This window comes from Diaphorina citri, unplaced genomic scaffold (genome assembly GCF_000475195.1).
Source record: "Diaphorina citri unplaced genomic scaffold, Diaci psyllid genome assembly version 1.1 scaffold819, whole genome shotgun sequence".
NCBI lineage: Eukaryota > Metazoa > Arthropoda > Insecta > Hemiptera > Psyllidae > Diaphorina > Diaphorina citri.
Genome location: NW_007378251.1, coordinates 37,069 through 59,442, shown reverse-complemented (window position 1 = coordinate 59,442; position 22,374 = coordinate 37,069). Strand labels below are relative to the sequence as shown.

General features: G+C 37.5%; 2 protein-coding genes and 1 non-coding gene across 3 annotated transcripts in view; all 3 read left to right on the top strand.

The window, feature by feature from the left end:
* The window catches only part of LOC103512287 (probable Delta(7)-sterol 5(6)-desaturase), a 26,634-nt gene extending 9,256 nt beyond the window's left edge, over positions 1-17,378 (top strand). The window contains exons 3-5 of the mRNA XM_008477043.2: positions 15,785-15,968; positions 16,596-16,768; positions 17,130-17,378. Of these exons, the coding sequence (XP_008475265.1) occupies positions 15,785-15,968; positions 16,596-16,768; positions 17,130-17,348 (576 nt within the window). The 3' untranslated portion in view covers positions 17,349-17,378. The remainder of the gene's footprint in view (positions 1-15,784; positions 15,969-16,595; positions 16,769-17,129) is intronic.
* LOC103512289 (probable Delta(7)-sterol 5(6)-desaturase) lies at positions 12,927-22,374 on the top strand (the record flags this gene model as incomplete). Its single annotated transcript, XM_008477044.3, has 7 exons — positions 12,927-13,323; positions 18,994-19,112; positions 19,985-20,166; positions 20,514-20,762; positions 21,134-21,317; positions 21,635-21,807; positions 22,169-22,374. Coding segments are annotated over exons 2-7 (1,067 nt in total), but the record flags the coding sequence as incomplete, so codon positions are not given.
* Positions 18,114-18,187, top strand: Trnan-guu. The gene has a single exon. It is a non-coding gene; the product is annotated as a tRNA-Asn (tRNA).

Genomic DNA, 22,374 nt, shown 5'->3' with positions numbered 1-22,374 from the left:
TGTTGCTGGCTCAACTTTTAGTTGGCTGAGAAAAAGCGGAGTTTTTTTTCCAAAGAAAAAAAAATCTCAAGGGGTAAAGCAAAGCTCTGATAGTAGACGGAGATTATAGATTGGACGCAGAACATAAAATTCCAATCTAAGCTTTTAAGTATGATAAAATTTTCTAGTGAAAGAATCCAATTCGTCTGTCCTGAAAAATGAAGTTCCGAGAAACCAGTCCAATGTGGAATGTCTGGCATCTACTTTCAGATTCAAGGGACCTTTCTTTGTCCTTCATTCTGAACTTGGATTTCATGTCTAGCTACTACATATTTCAAAGAGGTTCTGCGAACTTTCATCAGGCATCATCTGTACTCTCAGAATTCGACAATCCTGAGGGGATGAACTCCTCAGTAAACTTCCCAGGGTTCCGGATGAGATAGCATTTGGAAAGCTCTACAGGAGTACAGGGTGTTTCAAAATCCCCGCTCGAGCGCACATCCACATAATTTTTTCAGGGATTCATTAAAATAAATCCACATAAGCTCCCCATCTCCGGCATACTGTATTTTTTTTATTATTCAAAAGAGTACTTTTGTTTTTTGCCCGACCACCATTTTCTCTCCTCTCTCTCTCTCTCTCTCTCTCTCTCTCTCTCTGTTTCTCTGTTTTTCACCCTCCTACACAAGAGAGCAAGGGTAGAAGAGAAAGAAGATGAAGAGGGAAGAGGAGGAGAAGAAAGAGAATGGGAGGGGAAAAAGCATTATTAAAGCGATTTAGAACTAGTTTTTACCATAATACCTCCCTGTATTCAGAGATTAAGAAGGCTTTTGGCTTTGTACCTTGGGGTACTCCATGGTCTTGGGCAGGTTGTTTTAGGCCAACAAGTTGAGGTGAGAGGCTGAGAGGTCAAGAAAGAGGTCAGAAAGAACCTGGTAAAGGGTTATAATATGAATTTATAGCATTTACATCTACTTTTATGATAGGGAGGGCGAATGGAAAGAGAGACTTTTTGTTCGAAAGGTCAAAATTACAACAATTCCAAACAAACAAAATATATTTTGTCCAATAAATCCAAGAAACAAACATCTTCGTGGGTAAACATAACTTCGTAGTTTCGTACATGATTTTCCTCGTAGGAAGCGATTTCATGTTAATAAGGCTTTTGGCTTTGTACCTTGGGGTACTCCATGGTCTTGGGCAGGTTGTTTTAGGCCAACAAGTTGAGGTGAGAGGCTGAGAGGTCGAGAAAGAGGTCAGAAAGAACCTGGTAAAGGGTTATAATATGAAGTTATAGCATTTACATTTACTTTTATGATAGGGAGGGCGAAGGGAAAGAGAGACTTTTTGTTCGAAACGTCAAGATTACAACAATTCCAAACAAACAAAATATATTTTGACTAATAAATCCAAGAAACAAACATCTTCGTGGGTAAACATAACTTCGTAGTTTTGTACATGATTTTCCTCGTAGGAAGCGATTTCATGTTAATTACCTATGTTACAAGACACAATTCTTTTATTTTTGCAGCGAATTTCTTAGAACCATTTTCGTGAGATGATGAGCATGATGACTAGCATTAGTTCGGAAAAACTAAAATGCAATTCCATTTCCTTCCTGCTCAGCAAATTACATTTTACATGCAAGGTCAAGAACGAAATACCGGAGCATCAAGTTGAAATTTTGAATTCTAAAAAGAAAAGAAATTTCTCACTGAATGGACACGAAATTATTATTATTTGCAGTTCATGCACACATTAAAATAATAATAACAGATAAAAAATAAAGAAATTGGAAGTGCGTGAAGTGAATTTAGTTTCCAAGCTCTTGAATACCAAAATTTTCAAGACGTTCAAAGCCGTTTTACGTATAATCTCTCAAACTCTCAACAGCACAAAGTGGATAGTTTCTTTAGTGAACTAAGAATTTTTATTAAGATTTTTTCAAACTAGGTGAATAGAAAATAAATTAAAAATCCCTTCCTCGTCCTCTTTCTTTCCGTTGCCTGTTCAGCAAACATTCAAACGAGGAGGCAAACTTTCATGAAGTGGTATCGTACAAGCAAGTACCTTGATACTTAAAAACACTTCACTCTATCATCAGAAACACTTCACTCTTATTTGTTTTTCTAAAGTTTAATTGAAATCAGATAAACAAGTAAAAAGGCAACGTTAGGGGCCTTGATGAGGGGAGCTTGGTGTAAGTTGAGGAACTAGGTGCTTGTTTTAAGCATGCTATGTTTCAACCATCAGACAAAACTTGGAAAAATCTTTGTTTTCTCATTCTCCTTTCTGATTGCTTCGCTTTTTTTCCATCACAGGTACATACCTACTGAAAGCACTATCCAGATGATTTCTCGTTGAAAATACATTGTTCTGAATCCTGTAGTCTTACGGTGTGAAAGAAAACCTGTGCTAAGTTCAGTAAATTTTTCTACTGATAAATACCTGTCTATGTAGAAACTGACGGCCCGACAGAGTAATTAATGTTTGCAAAGGTCTCTCTGAGGCTACCTAAACTAAAAGTAAATAAAGATTTATACAGCACATAGTTAGACGTACTTCGCCGTTTGGCATACTTCTGAAAGTTAATTGTTATAATTAGCGTACAATGTAAGCTCTACAAAGTTTTTTTTTTTTTTCAAACCCAAACGCCCATTGATAAAGAGACTAAATTTCATAGAATGTAAAAGAATTACACAGTGGATTTCTTTTCCTTTTCTTACTACTACCTTCATATTTGTGTGTAAACCTTTTCAAATCACATTATTATCACACACCTAATGAACAAGACCCAAGTACCTACCTACAAGCATTTTGTACATTATAATTACAACACTTACAAAATTACAAAAGCAAATGAAACACAAAGATCAGCTCTCATGTATTTTTTAGAAATCTACCACCTTTTAAGTGTTTGAAAAGAAAGGACTTGAAAAATTGTTCCGCCCTCAAATGCCCCCATACGGTGATTTAGAGCTGAGAAAATGGGGAGGATCCTTCAGAATGAGGAGAGTTCAGAACTTTTTCTTCTTAATGAGATGAAGGAATATGCTGATCTGGTGAGATGATCAAATGAGCACGATGCTTTTTCAATATTTTCTCTTTGATTCTATCTGTATGTATAGTCATATTATGTTTGGTCTTATCTAGACTTTTCATGTATAAAAGACACTTGCCCACTTGATTGAACTGCATTTTTAGCCTTTTTCTTTTGGTGTGAAACAAGATAAATTTCGCTTTGAAGTGACCTCAGTTCTTTAAAGTAGGCTAATTTATTGTTTCTTCATCATTTTATCGGTAGGGAATGATATCTTGCTCTTCAGCTTCTCTTCAGAAGCTGTTTGCTTCTGTTTATCTTATAAGATCACCCAGTTGTATGTCCCATTGGTTTATTTTTATGTACCCAAGCATATACCAACTTGGAATATATTTGATGAAAACATTTATATTTATTTGAAAATCAAATACAAAACTCCTGGATAACCAAGGGACATCCATAATAAGAGAGAAGCACACAACTGAAATCATTATTATTTTCAAAAACACTCCACGACCGAATAAAAATAGCAAAGGGTTTCATGCTGATGGGATCCGGTGGGCGTATATAAATATTTCAGAAGCTCCTTCTAGGGGTGCAATATGTGTGGTCGGCAGGGAAACTGAAAATACCTCAACGTTCATAAAATTCTCCTCGCAGTGGGTCTTTGTGGGACGAGATTGTGTGTAGCTCCAGGGAATCTAGGGATTATAGGGTTTTTGACACTGTTGTTGGTCTGATTTTACTTATGATTTGCGTAGAGAACAATGATTATTTGATGCTATTAGACTATTAGAGGGTTGACCTTTGTGTTGCTATTCACGACTTTCAAACTTTTAATGATATTAAAAACCTTGAAACAGTTACTTTGACAAGTCCGTCTGTCTGTCTGAGTTTTCTATATCCAGTTGGTGAGGCATTCTTTGGTGTCTCAAATGATCCAGGAATGTTATGGATCTCCAACGTAAATATACGAAATTTCCTAGCTCTCATGAGTCTCTTGCTATTTAGAATAAATTATTATAAAGATGGACATCTTGGAGTAAGAAAATTCATGGCACTCAATTAGGATTTTGTATTCATGTCATGACAAAACCGATAAAGAATGGTGTTCATTAAAATTAACTTGATGTTAATTCTCCTGATTAATCGATCGATGGAATGAGTTTCCTTGTTGGACAGCTCGGTTTCGTGATCTTGTCAGGTGTCAGATTAGCAAGAATTATGTTACACCCTGTGCTGTCAACATAATTTACGATATTGCTTGCAAACCTCATCTTCGTGTTGTCCCGAAACGTTTGATTAAAATCTTAACTATTCATAAATCTTTATTTAACGTTTCTTTATCACTTAATGTTCCTTAAACACACATTTATCTTGTGTTCCGTTGCAATTAAACTCTGAAATCTAATTTCCGTTTGTTTTTTCCAAGTATTTTAACTTGGCGCTCATAAATAAATTTGTACTTAATCACTTAATGTTATCAGATAAGACCAATGTAGTTTATAGTGTTTAAACCTCACCTATCCCATTTAGATACAACAAGATTATGCAGTGTTGGAAATGACTGACTTTTTTGAAGCATGTTTCGCAGATCATTATTTATGTTATTTACACCTTTCAATGGGTATATTGACATGAATAGCCATGTGGGAAAGAGCTGTGAGCAAAACTTGTATGTTGTATCGAAAAGTTGACGAATTTTCAGTTACTTTTATCTCTTTAGACATTAATTGGACGTTTGGTTCTTAAGTTCACCGAGTTCCTTGAAGGCAAGACGAAAGGTACTCTCAAATAATTTATCACAGACCTACATCATGGCTCCGACCATACCTAATGTTATGTCTTCTTTGGGCCATAACATATTTACTTCAGGCATCGTTAGTAAATTTACAACGTTCACCTTTTGGGTCGGTCTCTTTGAAGTCCTCAGGAGCATTCACTTGTGGCGATGAATTGTAATGAGTGCTAAGCCCTCTGTTTGGATAAATATAAAGTCATAAAACGCAAGTTTATGAGTAAAGGAAGTTTAGACAGTTTTATAATCGTCATTATAACAACCGAAACCAACAATAGTTGTCGACAAGAGGAGAAGTGTCACGGAAGTGACGTGGTCACGATTCATTTAAACCTTCCTCCCCCTTTCCCTAACAATCCACACACACAAAATTATTTAATTTGACAACAATAGTTGTCGACAAGAGGAGAAGTGTCACGGAAGTGACGTGGTCACGATTCATTTAAACCTTCCTCCCCCTTTCCCTAACAATCTACACACACAAAATTATTTAATTTGATTCTTCTTTTCGGTTGCCGCTTCTCAGTAAAGCTGTTGAAGATAATAAAACAGAACACATGTCTCCTGGAATTATTTTGATTGGCCAATAAAACGATTCCGACACTTCATATGCTCTGACTGTGTGTTAACGCAAGGGATACATACCGTACGATGAAGATTGTATGGATTCTATAGGGACACAGACAGAATAGTGCAGTAAGGACCTACATTTTACATAATTATGTAGATATGTATGTCTGACACTTGAAGTGTTTTCAAAATTTTAGATTCCTTTACGTCTGACCATCAGAAGATGCAGCAGTCTTACAGGAAGATCTTCTCGTATCTAGTTGTAAGAAGTAACTGTAAGGTCTTTCTGGATATTTGTAAGCAAGATCACTAATAAGCCTAATATCTCCAATTAGCTAGTACATGTATTAATTAAAACCTAGTATGTACCAAATAAAAACCACATTTCGTTCATTATGTCCAAGCTCATCCTATGCATCCCACCAACACCACCATCCTCACCGCCGAAACGACATCAAAGATATCAAATACAATTAAAGCTATAATTTCCTTGCTAACAACTTCACAAGCTATGGTGTCATGCTTGATGTCATATTTAGTAGGTTCAGCTTCATCTTGTACTCCATGTGTTGGAAATGTGTTGTCTTTGGTCCTATTGGAGGGGGAGTGTGTTTAATGGCATAATTTCCTCAAAGTAAACAACACCAACAACACCCTGTGTTCGAATCATTGTCTCACTTTCATCTTTGTTGATTTGTACTTTGATTGTGTCTTGATAGGAAATGGTAACAAGAAGAATTTTGTTGACACTCTGAGTTTTGCGAAAATGCGATATGTGTTGACAACAGGAACTCACTGTGAACAAGATTTTAATACCCTGGAAATTCCTTTGGGACAGTTGGTCATGTTAGCTTTATTAAGTGAAGGCTTATGATGTCAGCTCTTGTTTCTTGTTCACCCCATTTCTTCATCATCTGTTAACGAGGTCACCACATTCTGTGTTATGTCACAATTATACAAACAGTCGACACGCAAATACAAAACGAACGCCCATTTTCCATACAAAGATTTCCAAGACAGACACAGAAATATATTATTTTTTCGACAAAAAACAGATTTCTTCCGAGAAAGAAAAATCGTATACATAGAAGAGATTTGGAGCTAAGGGGCCCCATCATTCACTCCTCACTCCTCCCAGCAAAATGACATCATTATATCATCACTCATGGGAAGTTGACACTTTATCATTAATCTCGCCTTAACAAATGATGCTGCGGCAACCCTCAACACATTAATCAAAAAATTGCACTCTACACTCTTCATAGTCTTCATTTACAATCTTTAGTCCCATAGTTCCCGGACTATTAATAATTTAGTATTTAGAGCATTAAGACTTAAATTTCCTTCTTTCTACTATACCACTTTCTTTCTCTCCATTATTCTCCTCTTATGTTTCCCTTCCCGATCTTCCTGTACACACTCTTTTCCTTGAAGAGGTATGTGTACCAGTATATCTACTTTGTATTTTCTCTTCTTTGTCGGATTTGGATTAGCAGAAACCGTTTCTTCTATTTTATTATCTATTACCTATCTACTAAATATTCTTCCTCCTACCTGATAGATAGTTTTTAGGTTATTAGGTTAGGTTAGGTTAGGTTAGAGTCCATTGAAGTATTTCACTATAGTGATATCATTGGGTCTAACCAAATCACTGTGTATCTTTGTCGGATTTGGATTAGCAGAAACCGTTTCTTCTATTTTATTATCTATTACCTATCTACTAAATATTCTTCCTCCTACCTGATACCTAGTTTAACTAAGTCCATTGAAGTATTTCACTATAGTGATATCATTGGGTCTAACCAAATTACTGTGTTTCAATTAACTCTGAAGAGGTGTGTTTGACCTTTACTTCCGATATTTCATGTTTCTTTACTTCCTAGTTTTCCGACCAAAAAAGCTCAGCTTTCCAGTAAGATGTATTTTGAACTATTGACCTATGAACGAGAATGAATGGGTGTAGGAGTACATAATATAATTTATGTATTTAATCTAGTCTAGATTTTTATTAATTTACCGTCCTAGGATTCTTTCAGATGAAATTTCTAAACCTGTCCTTTTTTCCTTCGTTATATATTTTTTTTTTTTTAAATTCTGTAAACATCTACTCTGCTTTCGCAAATTTTGAACTTTCTCCCTCCTGCCTATAGGTAAGTCTGCAGGTTTTATCTCATAAAAACGAAAGAATAAAACAAATGTGAACATAAAACACCACATTGCTATAAAACTGAACGAAAAAATAACCCCTCATTGAGCCACCATTCCCATTTTAATGGGGTATCATAAACTATGTTTAATATCGTATATTACAACCAATAAATTCTAACTTTTGCCAAGAGCTTTATAAAGCAATGGCATTGTTTATTTGAAATAAATTTTATTTATTTTCATACATGATAAGCCTTTCCATTCTGCGGGCATACAAAGTTACAAAATTTGTAGGTCAGAACTCAGAACATCAATATTCCACTAAGTATTTGATCTGATGATGTGTTTCAAGGAGTAAAGAACATCTTTAGTGATCTATGATGCTGATGTGAAAAGCATTGTTTATTTGAAATAAATTTTATTTATTTCCATACATGGTAAGCCTTTCTATTCTGCGGGCATACAAAGTTACAAAATTTGTAAGTCACGACTCAGAACATCAATATTTCACTAACTATTTGATCTGTTGATGTGTTTAGGATAAGTTCTTCAAGGACTAACGAAAATCTTTGGTGATATTGATTCTTTATGGACTTATGATACATGGGTCAAAAGGTATTTCAATGTTTATAGAACTGAAGAAAGCATTTCTAGTGGAGAAACCTTCAGACTTATTTATCAAAATCAGCTCATTGTCCAGTGCGGGCATACAAAGTTACAAAATTTGTAGGTCAGAACTGAGAACATCAATATTCCACAACTATTTGATCTGTTGCTGTGTTTAGGATAAGTTCTTCAAGGACTAACGAAAATCTTTGGTGATATTGATTCTTTATGGACTTATGTTACATGGGTCAAAAGGTATTTCAATGTTTATAGAACTGAAGAAAGCATTTTTAGTGGAGAAACCTTCAGACTTCTTTATCAAAATTATCCAATAGGTCTCTACAAAACGGAGTGTTCTTAGCAGTTCATTGTCCACCATCGCGGGTTGTGAAAGGGACAGCAGAAATATGAACAATATTGTCCATAGAACAGATCGCAGAGGGAGACAGTATGCAATTGCATGAATCAAGTGTTTATTATAATGATTTACATCGTCTAGTTGTGCTCAATTAGGACGTAAGGAACCTATTAACAAGATAGAAATGGTCCGAGTAGGAGTGAAATGTGGAGACTTGGTGAGTTATGGATTGGGAAACCAATCCCCGAACCATAATAAAAAGCTGCTAACCTAGTCCAACTCGTTAAAATGGGTATGAAGGAAATAAAAGAGATAGTTAGCGAGGGTTCCAATTTCCAATACCTTACTACACTATTAACAAGATAGAAATGGTCCGAGTAGGAGTGAAATGTGGAGACTTGGTGAGTTATGGATTGGGAAACCAATCCCCGAACCATAAGAAAAAGCTGCTTACCTAGTCCAACTCGTTAAAATGGGTATGAAGGAAATGAAAGAGATAGTTAGCGAGGGTTCCAATACCTTACTACGTCAACTGTAATTACACGGTTTTATTTGGCTTGAGATCTTTTCACATGTGAGAGGCAGCCCTTTAATTGCTAAAGTCATATATTATCAGTCTTTTTTGTCTCGTTACTTAGCTGGGATTTCTACCAGCTACTCAAATTGGCCTCACTCAGCCTGAGTCTGAGCAGAGAAGGGAAAAGCCGGCAGCACGCCATTGCCCAGACGGTCACCTAGAATAGATGGTCATGCTTTCTTCTCCTAGGGTTATAAAGTCTCCAGGTCTTGTTTCTTTATTAACATAAAATTCATCAGATGAAAATAGTCCTTGTTCACCAATTGAAGTAACTAATAGTGTCCACGCTTTTCTTTTCCACACAGTATCCCCGTTACTCATCACATCTCAACGTGTTGCTGCTGACATTAAGAAGTTGTTGTTGGAGAGAACTTAAGTGCCATGAATCACTCACTTGACAGGTAAGTATTGCACTTAGCATGACATAACTCATTAGGCAACCAAACAGAGGTGAGAGGGAGAATGGGGAGGAAGGGAGATGGTAAGAATTCGTTGATGTACGCTTCAATTGAAACGAACACAGAACATGCTGAGTGACGGAGAAGACAAAAGAGAGCCAAAACTTGAGTGCTTCCTCGGAGAAAGGTGAAATGAGTGTGATGGAAAAGGAAAAGAAAACCGGGAAAATTGAAGTCTAATTCAAAGAAAATTATATTGTAGTAATTGCAAACCACCCTCAGGAGTAACAAATGCCATAGGTTGTATTGTGAGTTGTGAGGCATTTGGAAACCGATTAGGAAACACTGTAAAGTTATGTTTTGATGAATCTTCCAATAATCCAAAATCTCGCTTGTTTGCTGAACATTATCCTGTATCTACCCTATCTTCCTTTCGCGCCTTTGATTGTATAATGTCGCAGATTTACTTGGTCATTTACTGGTCCCAAGTAAGTCTGCAAATATGAGCGGAGTATGAATTGTGCAGTGTCACCCCAGATAGATGGTCATGCTTTCTTCTCCTAGGGTTATAAAGTCTCCAGGTCTTGTTTCTTTATTAACATAAAATTCATCAGATGAAAATAGTACTTGTTCACCAATTGAAGTAACTAATAGTGTCCACGCTTTTCTTTTCCACACAGTATCCCCGTTACTCATCACCCTTCTTCATCTCTGAGGTCCTTTGAGGGTATACCAATACTGTTCATAGCAAATAGGTATAGGGATTTGTCCTAAATTAAGTTGATACCATTCTTTACGCAGACTTGAAAAGGTTGTGCTACGTTGGTAGTTGATAAAATGTAAGGAGGTAGGTACATAGTACATACGAGTGTAATATAGGTACATTACCATGACCCTAAAAAAAGAGTAGATACCTACCTACTGAAGTAAAATTATTATCGTCACAAACGTCTTTCCCCACTTCACACTCGTTGATAAATTTTATGACTACCACCACTAATTTCCAAGATCGAAAGTCCACCGCGGAAGTTATAAAGGTGTTTCTACACATAGCCGACTGGCCATCGATCGATGTCGACTGAACCGTCCACACTGTCTCGACAACATAGATTCACACTGTCTCGAAAACATAGATTCACACTGTCTCGACAACATAGAACAACATCAATCGACGGCCAGTCGACTATGTTTGGACACACCTCAACAATTGGACATAACTATTTCTGATGAGACCGGATTCATCAGAGAACTGAAGACTCAGACGAACATAGCAGGATAATGAAAGGGATCACACAGGAGCTTCTAACCAGTGGCAGAACCGAAAAAAAAACGTTTTTTTTTTTTTCAAAGTACGAACTGTCAAATGGAGTATTTAGTTATTTTAGTTCATACACATCTAGAATTACACATCTAGATTTTTAGGATAAGACGTCAAAAGTCAAAACTTAATAGCAACCTAGGTAGGTATTTTGAAAGAAAATAAAAGTGCTCCAAGAAGAGGTATCTAATACTTAGTTGTTGTATAGGTAGACGATGCACAACGTAAAGCATTTTCAAGTCTCCAAAAAAGGAGGGCTGTATCTGGTACTTGAGATCCACGATCCACTGCACCTAGCAGCTACTTGCGGGTAGGTACTCCAAATATGAAGTATATGATTCAACTCTATTTGAGTAGTGTAGATAGTTTTACGTATTCTAGTGAGAGAATTGGGGTCTTCATAAATTCTAGGAATCTAGGTGATGAGATGTTGATTCTCCGAAACAGTCAAATCTCACAATATCTCATGATGATCTTTCCTGCTCCACAGATTCACGGCACTTACAGGAAGAAGGATCGCATATACAGAGAGTACTTGTTTTCTGGCAAAGGCAAAGCGATTACTGAAGCAACCAAGGAAGAACTACTGGAAGAAATAGAAGAACGAGAGGCGGAGAATGTAAAAGCCTATCGAAAAACTGGATACGAGAAGGAATTCGCGGAACCTGGCAGACCTCTAGTCGAAAGTGAACTTGTCAAAAGAACATAAAATAAAGAACGAATCTGTTGTCTACATATATTCGGCATTTTACTTAATTTTCCATGTCCGTGAGATAGGACCTACCTTCATGGAAAGCACTGAATTGTAACTGATAAGGTCTTATCGCAACGGAAGCGTGAGAGAATAAAAAGACAGTAAAAGCCAGTCGGTCCAAGAACGAAAACCAAAGTTACAAAAATTCACTCGAGCACGTGATTTTGAAAAATATCCTACCACACGATAAGTCCATTTTCGGAGCCTCCACACTCAAAGGGCCTCACAGACCCAAAAATGCCTGCATTCGCGGATATTTCCTCACCTCGGCACTGGTCGCGAGTTAACTTGTCACAAGAGTAAATATTGTGTCTGATGGTACCCGAGCTGATGTGTCACAGGACTTAGCATAGATGTCACCCCGGGGGAAGAATAAGGGGAGGGCTGTCAGGACGAGACACATTTAATTGCTTGTGATCTGAGCGTTAATTCCCTTTCCCATTCCACCCCCGCGCTCTACTGCATATGGAATTGTTTAACAGTCGTGTTTTACTGTCAGCATGTCATTTTTTCCGTTTTTTTAGTAGAAAAAAACGTAACTTTTTTCAAACTAAAAAAAAAAAAAAAAAAAAAAACCAAGGTAGGTACATAATTTTCGAAAATCCATAGTTGAGGTTAATTTTATACGAGCTCTGAGGAAAAATTACAAGGGTAAAGACTAAGAACTATAATAGCTAATTTCCAAAATTCAATAGGTCCCTATGCCAAAAGGTAGATAGGTAGGAATTTCAATGAAAATACTCAGCAAGAATCGAACCAAGAGTGCCTTGCCGGTGGTGAACTGTACAAGTGCTGCGCTCTCTGAATTTCACCTCAAACATGAAATGTTATTTTCACTCTCCAACAAAATAATCTAAACATTGTAAACAATGAGATGAAGTTCATGTTGAATCCGCTAGAGAGCAGGGTCTGTTTCATTATCATCTTGTAATACCTACCGGGTTAAGGACATTGACAGTCAATCGTGCCCCCCTTTGGACTGTTAGTGGGAGTAATCGGCACTGTTTCCTCAGGTTACCAACTTTTGGTCCATTTTTTAGCAGTTTCGCTGGTGAGGATCCTATGTAGTATGTATTTCATCAGGTTAACACTTAGACAAATAATGAAAACAACATGAAATCAGTGGATGTGACCAACTTACTTCTCAATCTCGCATCCAAAATACACAAACGTGTCCATGAATTACTTTAGTTTGATGCTATGTTGTACCTATCACTGATTAGAGCACGTGTGTTGTTATCAGTAGAGATAACTACAGAATAGATTAACTATACATTATACCTATACCTAAGTTACTAATGCAAAGTAATACCTACTTATGTACATACCTACCTACTACCTACCCAATAACATTGAGATAGGAGGTCTTTGACAAAGTGAAGTAGAATATTATTTGGGTATTCTAACAGGTAGAAAGAAACTAGGTAATTATTATTGTGTGAATTAAAAATATAATAGGTACATACCTACCAACCTACGAAATTGATCATTTTTGTTAAGTGTTAAACGCGACACAGAAAGGTAAAAAATTTAATAAACAGTGTATTTTTATTGTTGTCAGATTTAGGTACCTGCATAATTAGATTTTTAAAGTTATTAATAGACTAGAATCTGATAGGCAGGTATACATTTTTATTTGCATTTAATTACATGGTGCACTTTGGATCTGGAGGTTGGTGATTCGAAATTTGTATTCGTAATTTACTAGACGGGTATTATTTTCTTACAAACAAGAAACGATTTTTTTTTTTTTTTGTGAATTTTGTGATAAGCAAGTCTTCTTCATCTCTGAGGTCCTTTGAGGGTATACCAATACTGTTCATAGCAAATAGGTATAGGGATTTGTCCTAAATTAAGTTGATACCTACCATTCTTTACGCAGACTTGAAAAGGTTGTGCTACGTTGGTAGTTGATAAAATGTAAGTAGGTAGGTACATACGAGCATAACATAGGTTCATTACCATGACCCTAAAAAAAGAGTAGATACCTACCTACTGAAGTAAAGTTATTATCGTCACAAACGTCCTTCCCCAATTCACACTCGTCGATAAATTTTATGACTACCACCACTAATTTCCAAGATCGAAAGTCCACCGCGGAAGTTATAAAGGTGTTTCTATACACATAGCCGACCGGCAGTCGACCGATGTCGACTGATCCGTCCACACTGTTTCGACAACATAGATTCACACTGTCTCGACAACCTAGATTCACACTGTCTCGACAACATAGATTCACACTGTCTCGACAACATAGATTCACACTGTCTCGACAACATAGATTCACACTGTCTCGACAACATAGATTCACACTGTCTCGAAAACATAGATTCACACTGTCTCGAAAACATAGATTCACACTGTCTCGACAACATAGATTCACACTGTCTCGACAACATAGATCAAAATCAATCGACGGCCAGTCGACTATGTTTGGACACACCTCAACAGTTGGACATAACTATTTCTGATGAGACGGGATTCATCAGAGAACTGAAGACTCAGACGAACATAGCTGGATAATGAAAGGGATCACACAGGAGCTTCTAACCAGTGGCAGAACCGAAAAAAAAACGTGTTTTTTTTTTTCAAAGTACGAACTGTCAAATGGAGTATTTAGTTCATACACATCTAGAATTTTAGGATAAGACGTCAAAAGTCAAAACTTAATAGCAACCTAGGTAATTTGAAAGAAAATAAAAAAGGTTTGATAGAGGGAACTGTAACTGATAAGGTCTTATCGCAACGGAAGCGTGAGAGAATAAAAAGACAGTAAAAGCCAGTCGGTCCAAGAACGAAAACCAAAGTTCCAAAAATTCACTCGAGCACGTGATTTTGAAAAATATCCTACCACACGATAGGTCCATTTTCGGAGCCTCCACGCTCAAAGGGCCTCACAGACCCAAAAATGCCTGCATTCGCGGGAATTTCCTGTGAGGGACCTCGGCACTGGTCGCGAGTTAACTTGTCACAAGAGTAAATATTGTGTCTGATGGTACCCGAGCTGATGTGTCACAGGACTTAGCATAGATGTCACCCCGGGGGAAGAATAAGGGGAGGGCTGTCAGGACGAGACACATTTAATTGCTTGTGATCTGAGCGTTAATTCCCTTTCCCATTCCACCCCCGCGCTCTACTGCATATGGAATTGTTTAACAGTCGTGTTTTACTGTCAGCGGCAGCCTTGGCAACCAGACCCTATGTTTCACGACAACCACCATCAGTATTTCCATGTCAACTTTGCATTCAACATTTTCCTCTGGGACAAGGTGAGATATTCTGCAAAATCTTTCTATACATGAGATTTGTGCTCCAAGAGGCAGCCTTGGCAACCAGACCCTATGTTTCACGACAACCACCATCAGTATTTCCATGTCAACTTTGCATTCAACATTTTCCTCTGGGATAAGGTTTTTTTTTAGTAAAAAAAAACTGTACTTTTTTTAAACAAAAAAAAAAAAAAAAAAAAAACCTACCTAGGTAGGTACATAATTTTCGAAAATCCATAGTTGAGGTTAATTTTATACGAGCTCTGAGGAAAAATTACAAGGGTAAAGACTAAGAACTATAATAGCTAATTTCCAAAATTCAATAGGTCCCTATGCCAAAAGGTAGATAGGTAGGAATTTCAATGAAAATACTCAGCAAGAATCGAACCAAGAGTGCCTTGCCGGTGGTGAACTGTACAAGTGCTGCGCTCTCTGAATTTCACCTCAAACATGAAATGTTATTTTCACTCTCCAACAAAATAATCTAAACATTGTAAACAATGAGATGAAGTTCATGTTGAATCCGCTAGAGAGCAGGATGGAGGACCGTGCATGGTATATTGGAGGATGGATGAGTATTCGTGGATATGGTGGTTCCTGCAGTGGCCTGTTATATTCATCTATCAGGTAAGTTCAGGTAGACTGAGAAAAAACTAGGGTTTTCGAGCCCTATCGCGAGACTGGGTTTTGGAACTCAGGGAGCTCGCCATATCACTTTAGCTTCCTGATATAGCGTTTTAACTTCCCTAAATCAGGGTAAATATAGGTAACCCAATGATAAATAAGTCCTCTGTGTAGGAACGTGTCTATCCCACGGGCGCATGGCAGCTTTATTCTTTATAGATGGGCGAGAAGACTTATAATGGTTCGAATGTGTATGCTTCCATTTATCCTTTTACATAAGTGCTGGGTCTACGAAATCTTACTTATTAGTTCGTTTATGATCTCATATTGATCATCTAATTCCAGGATTACTCCACCTACTGGAATCACCGTCTGTACCATACACCCTTCCTGTACAAGCACTTCCACAAAGTTCACCACAAATATAGGCAACCCACAGTATTTTCCGTGACTGCCATACATCCAGTGGAAATGATGCATATCCAGATATGCTTGATGCTCCCGTTATTTGTCATTCCGGTTCATTATGGTAAGATGCCATCCAATTTAATTTTAAACGGTGCGCAGCTTGAAATTCCCTAGACTGGAATACTGCAACAAGTGGTATATTGAATGTTGACGATAAACGCCACCAAAACTTGTAGACCAAATCGGCGAGCGAAGAGGTAGATAAGATAACTAGATAACCAACTGGAAAACTCAAGACAAAACACTGGTTCAGGATTAAAGTTCTAAAGTTTTTATAGAACCTCGCCTGGTATTATGGTGGACAAAGTAAGTAATTCTCCGTATAGCGTACAGTAGGTAGTTGAATCCTACTTGAACTTTTACTATGCCATTTTACAGTGCCCTTCCAATCAATCGCCATCTACACATTCTACCACGGGATCATCGTTCATTCAGGCGTGGATCTGAAAGCATTCTGGTGGCAGCCTTGGCCACCAAAACTTGTAGACCAAATCGGCGAGCGAAGAGGTAGATAAGATAACTAGATAACCAACTGGAAAACTCAAGACAAAACACTGCTTCAGGATTGAAGTTCTAAAGTTTTTATAGAACCTCGCCTGGTATTATGGTGGACAAAGTAAGTAATTCTCCGTATAGTGTACAGTAGGTAGTTGAATCCTACTTGAACTTTTACTATGATATTTTACAGTGCCCTTCCAATCAATCGCGATCTACACATTCTACCACGGGATCATCGTTCATTCAGGCGTGGATCTGAAAGCATTCTGGTGGCAGCCTTGGCAACCAGACCCTATGTTTCACGACAACCACCATCAGTATTTCCATGTCAACTTTGCATTCAACATTTTCCTCTGGGACAAGGTGAGATATTCTGCAAAATCTTTCTATACATGAGATTTGTGCTCCAAGAAGAGGTATCTAATACTTAGTTGTTGTATAGGTAGACGATGCACAACGTAAAGCATTTTCAAGTCTCCAAAAAAGGAGGGCTGTATCTGGTACTTGAGATCCACGATCCACTGCACCTAGCAGCTACTTGCGGGTAGGTACTCCAAATATGAAGTATATGATTCAACTCTATTTGAGTAGTGTAGATAGTTTTACGTATTCTAGTGAGAGAATTGGGGTCTTCATAAATTCTAGGAATCTAGGTGATGAGATGTTGATTCTCCGAAACAGTCAAATCTCACAATATCTCATGATGATCTTTCCTGCTCCACAGATTCACGGCACTTACAGGAAGAAGGATCGCATATACAGAGAGTACTTGTTTTCTGGCAAAGGCAAAGCGATTACTGAAGCAACCAAGGAAGAACTACTGGAAGAAATAGAAGAACGAGAGGCGGAGAATGTAAAAGCCTATCGAAAAACTGGATACGAGAAGGAATTTGCGGAACCTGGCAGACCTCTAGTCGAAAGTGAACTTGTCAAAAGAACATAAAATAAAGAACGATTCTGTTGTCTACATATATTCGGCATTTTACTTAATTTTCCGTGTCCGTGAGATAGGAAACTATTACCTACCTTCATGGAAAGCACTGAATTAATAAACAGCGAAAAGAAAACATATTACCCTGTTTCATCACAGGGAAATTCTTGAACATGATCTTCTGGAATCTTTTGCTTTCATTATCTACTTGTGTTGGGGCCTTAGTTTATTTTCTTGCTCCTGGAAATACGAGTATTTATTCAGAATATCCAACTCATTTTAATTCTTGAACATGATCTTCTGGAATCTTTTGCTTTCATTATCTACTTGTGTTGGGGCCTTAGTTTATTTTCTTGCTCCTGGAAATACAAGTATTTATTCAGAATATCCAACTCATTTAACTCATTGTAGGTAGTAGATAGAGTTCAGAAGTGTTGAAGATAAAGGAACAGAAGCCAAGGAAGAACCAACCTCATTTGCGAATGAAGTCTCACATAATCCATGACTCATTTTACTCATTGTAGGTAGTAGATAGAGTTCAGAAGTGTTGAAGATAAAGGAACAGAAGCCAAGGAAGAACCAACCTCATTTGTGAATGAAGCCTCACATAATCCATCACTTCAGTGGTTTTTCGCCATGACCCGAGCACTGTGTTATCAACTTCGTGTGGTGAGATTGTAGAGACCTCGATGACGTCACTGTGGCTCGAGAGTTTCACTTGTTCAGTGTTCACTTACGATGTTTATAACAAAATTATTGTTCCTACTTCCTCATCGAGCCTCCGTGGCGCAATCGGTTAGCGCGTTCGGCTGTTAACCGAAAGGTTGGTGGTTCGAGTCCACCCGGGGGCGAATTTTTTTGACATTTTAATTTTCGCTGTACATCAAAGATTTTCTTGTCTTCATTTTTTGTAAGGAACTACGTCAGTACTCTACATCTCCTTGCTTTTTTGCCTCCTGAACCAAATTCAGAATTTTATTTCTTCCTTCTTTCCTTTCGTAGAAGATAAAATTTTCAGTCGATATCAAAATGTTCACCATGTTAATGAATGCATTATTCTAATTAAGCTGAGACGTGCTTGAAATACGAATGATTCAAAATGGCAGTAATAATAACGAGAGGGTGTAAAATTATAAATTTGATTTTTCGACATGGAATAATACTTCTCTTTAGATCAATTTAATAGTTACCTAGGTAAATACTCTCGTACATTTCTACAGCATCAGTCAAAATACCTTGATTTATGTGTAAGTACAGTTATCATTCCTCATATTGGGTTGTACACTAAAGGTGGAAAATTCGGCAGTTGATCAGTCAGTGAATGGAACTCAGCAGTAAGCTTCATGCATTGCAGTAGGTAAATTAGCATCTTTTATCCTACAGAAAAGTGAAGGGTTTCAAAACACCTCCAAGGACTTTGAAAACTACTCTAGGTAGCATAAAATATGAAAAATCTCGATAGACAAACAGGTAGGTAAATATAAATAAGAAATATCAAAATCTCTCGCCATATTGGATTGTTTCCTAGACTTGTTTACGATGTACTTATTAGGCAAAACTTGCGGGAAACTTTTTAGACTAATAATATCACTTGGAGGAATAGTGAGAGACGGAGGGAGGGAGAGAGAGAAAGAGAGAGAGAGAAAAATAAGCAAGTTAAAGGACTTTGCACGACAGGACGAATCGTTTTGAAGAACTTATCAATGGAGATGTTACCAGTGATGAGAAAATGTTTGATATCATCTACTGTTCTACTAATGGCCGCCTCTTTGCAAGGTAAATAAACTATTTTCATATAGTTTTTATCTATCACGGTATCACGTGATTGTTAAACATAATCAAATAACTGATTTTGATTAATAATCAAATAATGTAATAATTATTAATTTAGAATCTAGTGCTGATTTGGTGGTTTTACGCCAGTATGTTTGAGCATAGACATTCAGAATGTTGTTGTGGTTGTAAGTTGTAACATCTTCGTGAGCTTGGCATTAGCTGATTAGTGGACTATTTAAGTAGGTACTTAAATATATTTCATGTTTATATTTCTATATAAAATTTATTTATTTATTTTCAAATAATTATAACAACATTTTTCATAATCACTTTTGACGCAAGGGATTGTTTTTTTCTGACTTGTTAAATTTGAAGTTGTAAAAAAATAAGGACACCACAATTACCTCTGCACGAAGCAAGACTTTGGTGCAAGAATAATTGGTAAGTAATTATTAATAACTGGTTAGTGCTGGGTAATGGCAACTGCATTTGCATCACACTTAACGAGCTTTTTTATGTTGCGCGTCCGACAAAAGCTGAGCATTTCTGGGAATTTTGAAAGAGAAGTTCCTAGGAGTTATATTTACTTACATATAACAGGCTAGAAAACTATGTACCTACTTACTTTTGTACCTATTTGAAGTATTTGAGTAGAGTTTTATGAAATACCACCGAATTGTTTTTCTGTGAAAATGTATTCTTTACTGCGTAATTAGGTATTAGGTGGCTAATGTATCACACATCAGAAGATAATTGAGTAAAAGAAAGGTTTTTTTTATTCCAGATTCATCAATTTTCTCAAATATGGTGACTCTAATATCGGTTAAATAACTCACATAACAAGAACAAATTCAACTTTAATTTGCTTTCAGGGGATTGGCTCTTCCTGTATTTGAACTTCAGAAAGCAGATGGATTCCAGCTGGTCTCGGAATGACACAGTTTACCACTCACTGGAACAGTTTTCCAGCTATTTCAAAGACTTCCCCACAATTTGGCTTGCGTCGTGTCTAGTTGGCTATGGGATGTACTTTGGAGTGGGAGGATTTTTACATGTGAGTACTTACCTGTCTTATTTAGGAATTTCTCAACAGCAAAATATATAAATAATATGTGTATGGCAATATAATTTCGCTATATTTTGATGGTCTAAACGTACCTAGTGTTTTTTGGGGTGTATTTCCTGTAATTGATGTTGATTCATCCGCGCAACCCCATCTCTTTCCAACATGGACTGCAGCATTATTTGTGAGGGAAATCTTTAATATTTGACGATCAGCTCTACTAATTCAGTAACCTAGGTACATATCTACATAGGTATATCCTATTCAAGTACTTACCGAAGCATAGGTAAACCCATAAACTCCAAATTTCCACTTCCATTCCAATAAAAACCCATCAGTATTACTTCTACATAGGAAAGCGGGACAGCCCGGAAGAGTGGAAGTGTCAGCCCACCAAATGGCTCCCCAGGGATCTGGAGCTGGATGCGATCAAGATCGGCTGCCTCAGTCTTCTCTCGTCCGGGACTTTGAGTGCTCTGGTGGTGACCTATATCGTCAATGGAGGACCGTGCATGGTATATTGGAGGATGGATGAGTATTCGTGGATATGGTGGTTCCTGCAGTGGCCTGTTATATTCATCTATCAGGTAAGTTCAGGTAGACTGAGAAAAAACTAGGGTTTTCGAAGCCCTATCGCGAGACTGGATTTTGGAACTCAGGGAGCTCGCCATATCACTTTAGCTTCCTGATATAGCGTTCTAACTTCCCTAAATCAGGGTAAATATAGGTAACCCAATGATAGATAAGTCCTCGTTAGGCTTGAATGTCTGTGTAGGAACGTGTCTATCCCACGGGCGCATGGCGACTTTATTCTTACTAGATGGGCGAGAAGACTTTTATTATAATGGTTCTAATGTGTATGCTTCCATTTATCCTTTTACATAAGTGCTGGGTCTACGAAATCATATTAGGTACTTATTAGTTCATTTATGATGTCATATTGATCATCTAATTCCAGGATTACTCCACCTACTGGAACCACCGTCTGTACCATACACCCTTCCTGTACAAGCACTTCCACAAAGTTCACCACAAATATAGGCAACCCACAGTATTTTCCGTGACTGCCATACATCCAGTGGAAATGATGCATATCCAGATATGCTTGATGCTCCCGTTATTTGTCATTCCGGTTCATTATGGTAAGATGCCATCCAATTTAATTTTAAACGGTGCGCAGCTTGAAATTCCCTAGACTGGAATACTGCAACAAGTGGTATATTGAATGTTGACGATAAACGCCACCAAAACTTGTAGACCAAATCGGCGAGCGAAGAGGTAGATAAGATAACTAGATAACCAACTGGAAAACTCAAGACAAAACACTGGTTCAGGATTAAAGTTCTAAAGTTTTTATAGAACCTCGCCTGGTATTATGGTGGACAAAGTAAGTAATTCTCCGTATAGTGTACAGTAGGTAGTTGAATCCTACTTGAACTTTTACTATGCCATTTTACAGTGCCCTTCCAATCAATCGCCATCTACACATTCTACCACGGGATCATCGTTCATTCAGGCGTGGATCTGAAAGCATTCTGGTGGCAGCCTTGGCAACCAGACCCTATGTTTCACGACAACCACCATCAGTATTTCCATGTCAACTTTGCATTCAACATTTTCCTCTGGGACAAGGTGAGATATTCTGCAAAATCTTTCTATACATGAGATTTGTGCTCCAAGAAGAGGTATCTAATACTTAGTTGTTGTATAGGTAGACGATGCACAACGTAAAGCATTTTCAAGTCTCCAAAAAAGGAGGGCAGTATCTGGTACTTGAGATCCACGATCCACTGCACCTAGCAGGTACTTGCAGGTAGGTACTCCAAATATGAAGTATATGATTCAACTCTATTTGAATAGTGTACATAGTTTTACGTATTCTAGTGAGAGAATTGGGGTCTTCATAAATTCTAGGAATCTAGTTGATGAGATGTTGATTCTCCGAAACAGTCAAATCTCACAATATCTCATGATGATCTTTCCTGCTCCACAGATTCACGGCACTTACAGGAAGAAGGATCGCATATACAGAGAGTACTTGTTTTCTGGCAAAGGCAAAGCGATTACTGAAGCAACCAAGGAAGAACTACTGGAAGAAATAGAAGAACGAGAGGCGGAGAATGTAAAAGCCTATCGAAAAACTGGATACGAGAAGGAATTTGCGGAACCTGGCAGACCTCTAGTCGAAAGTGAACTTGT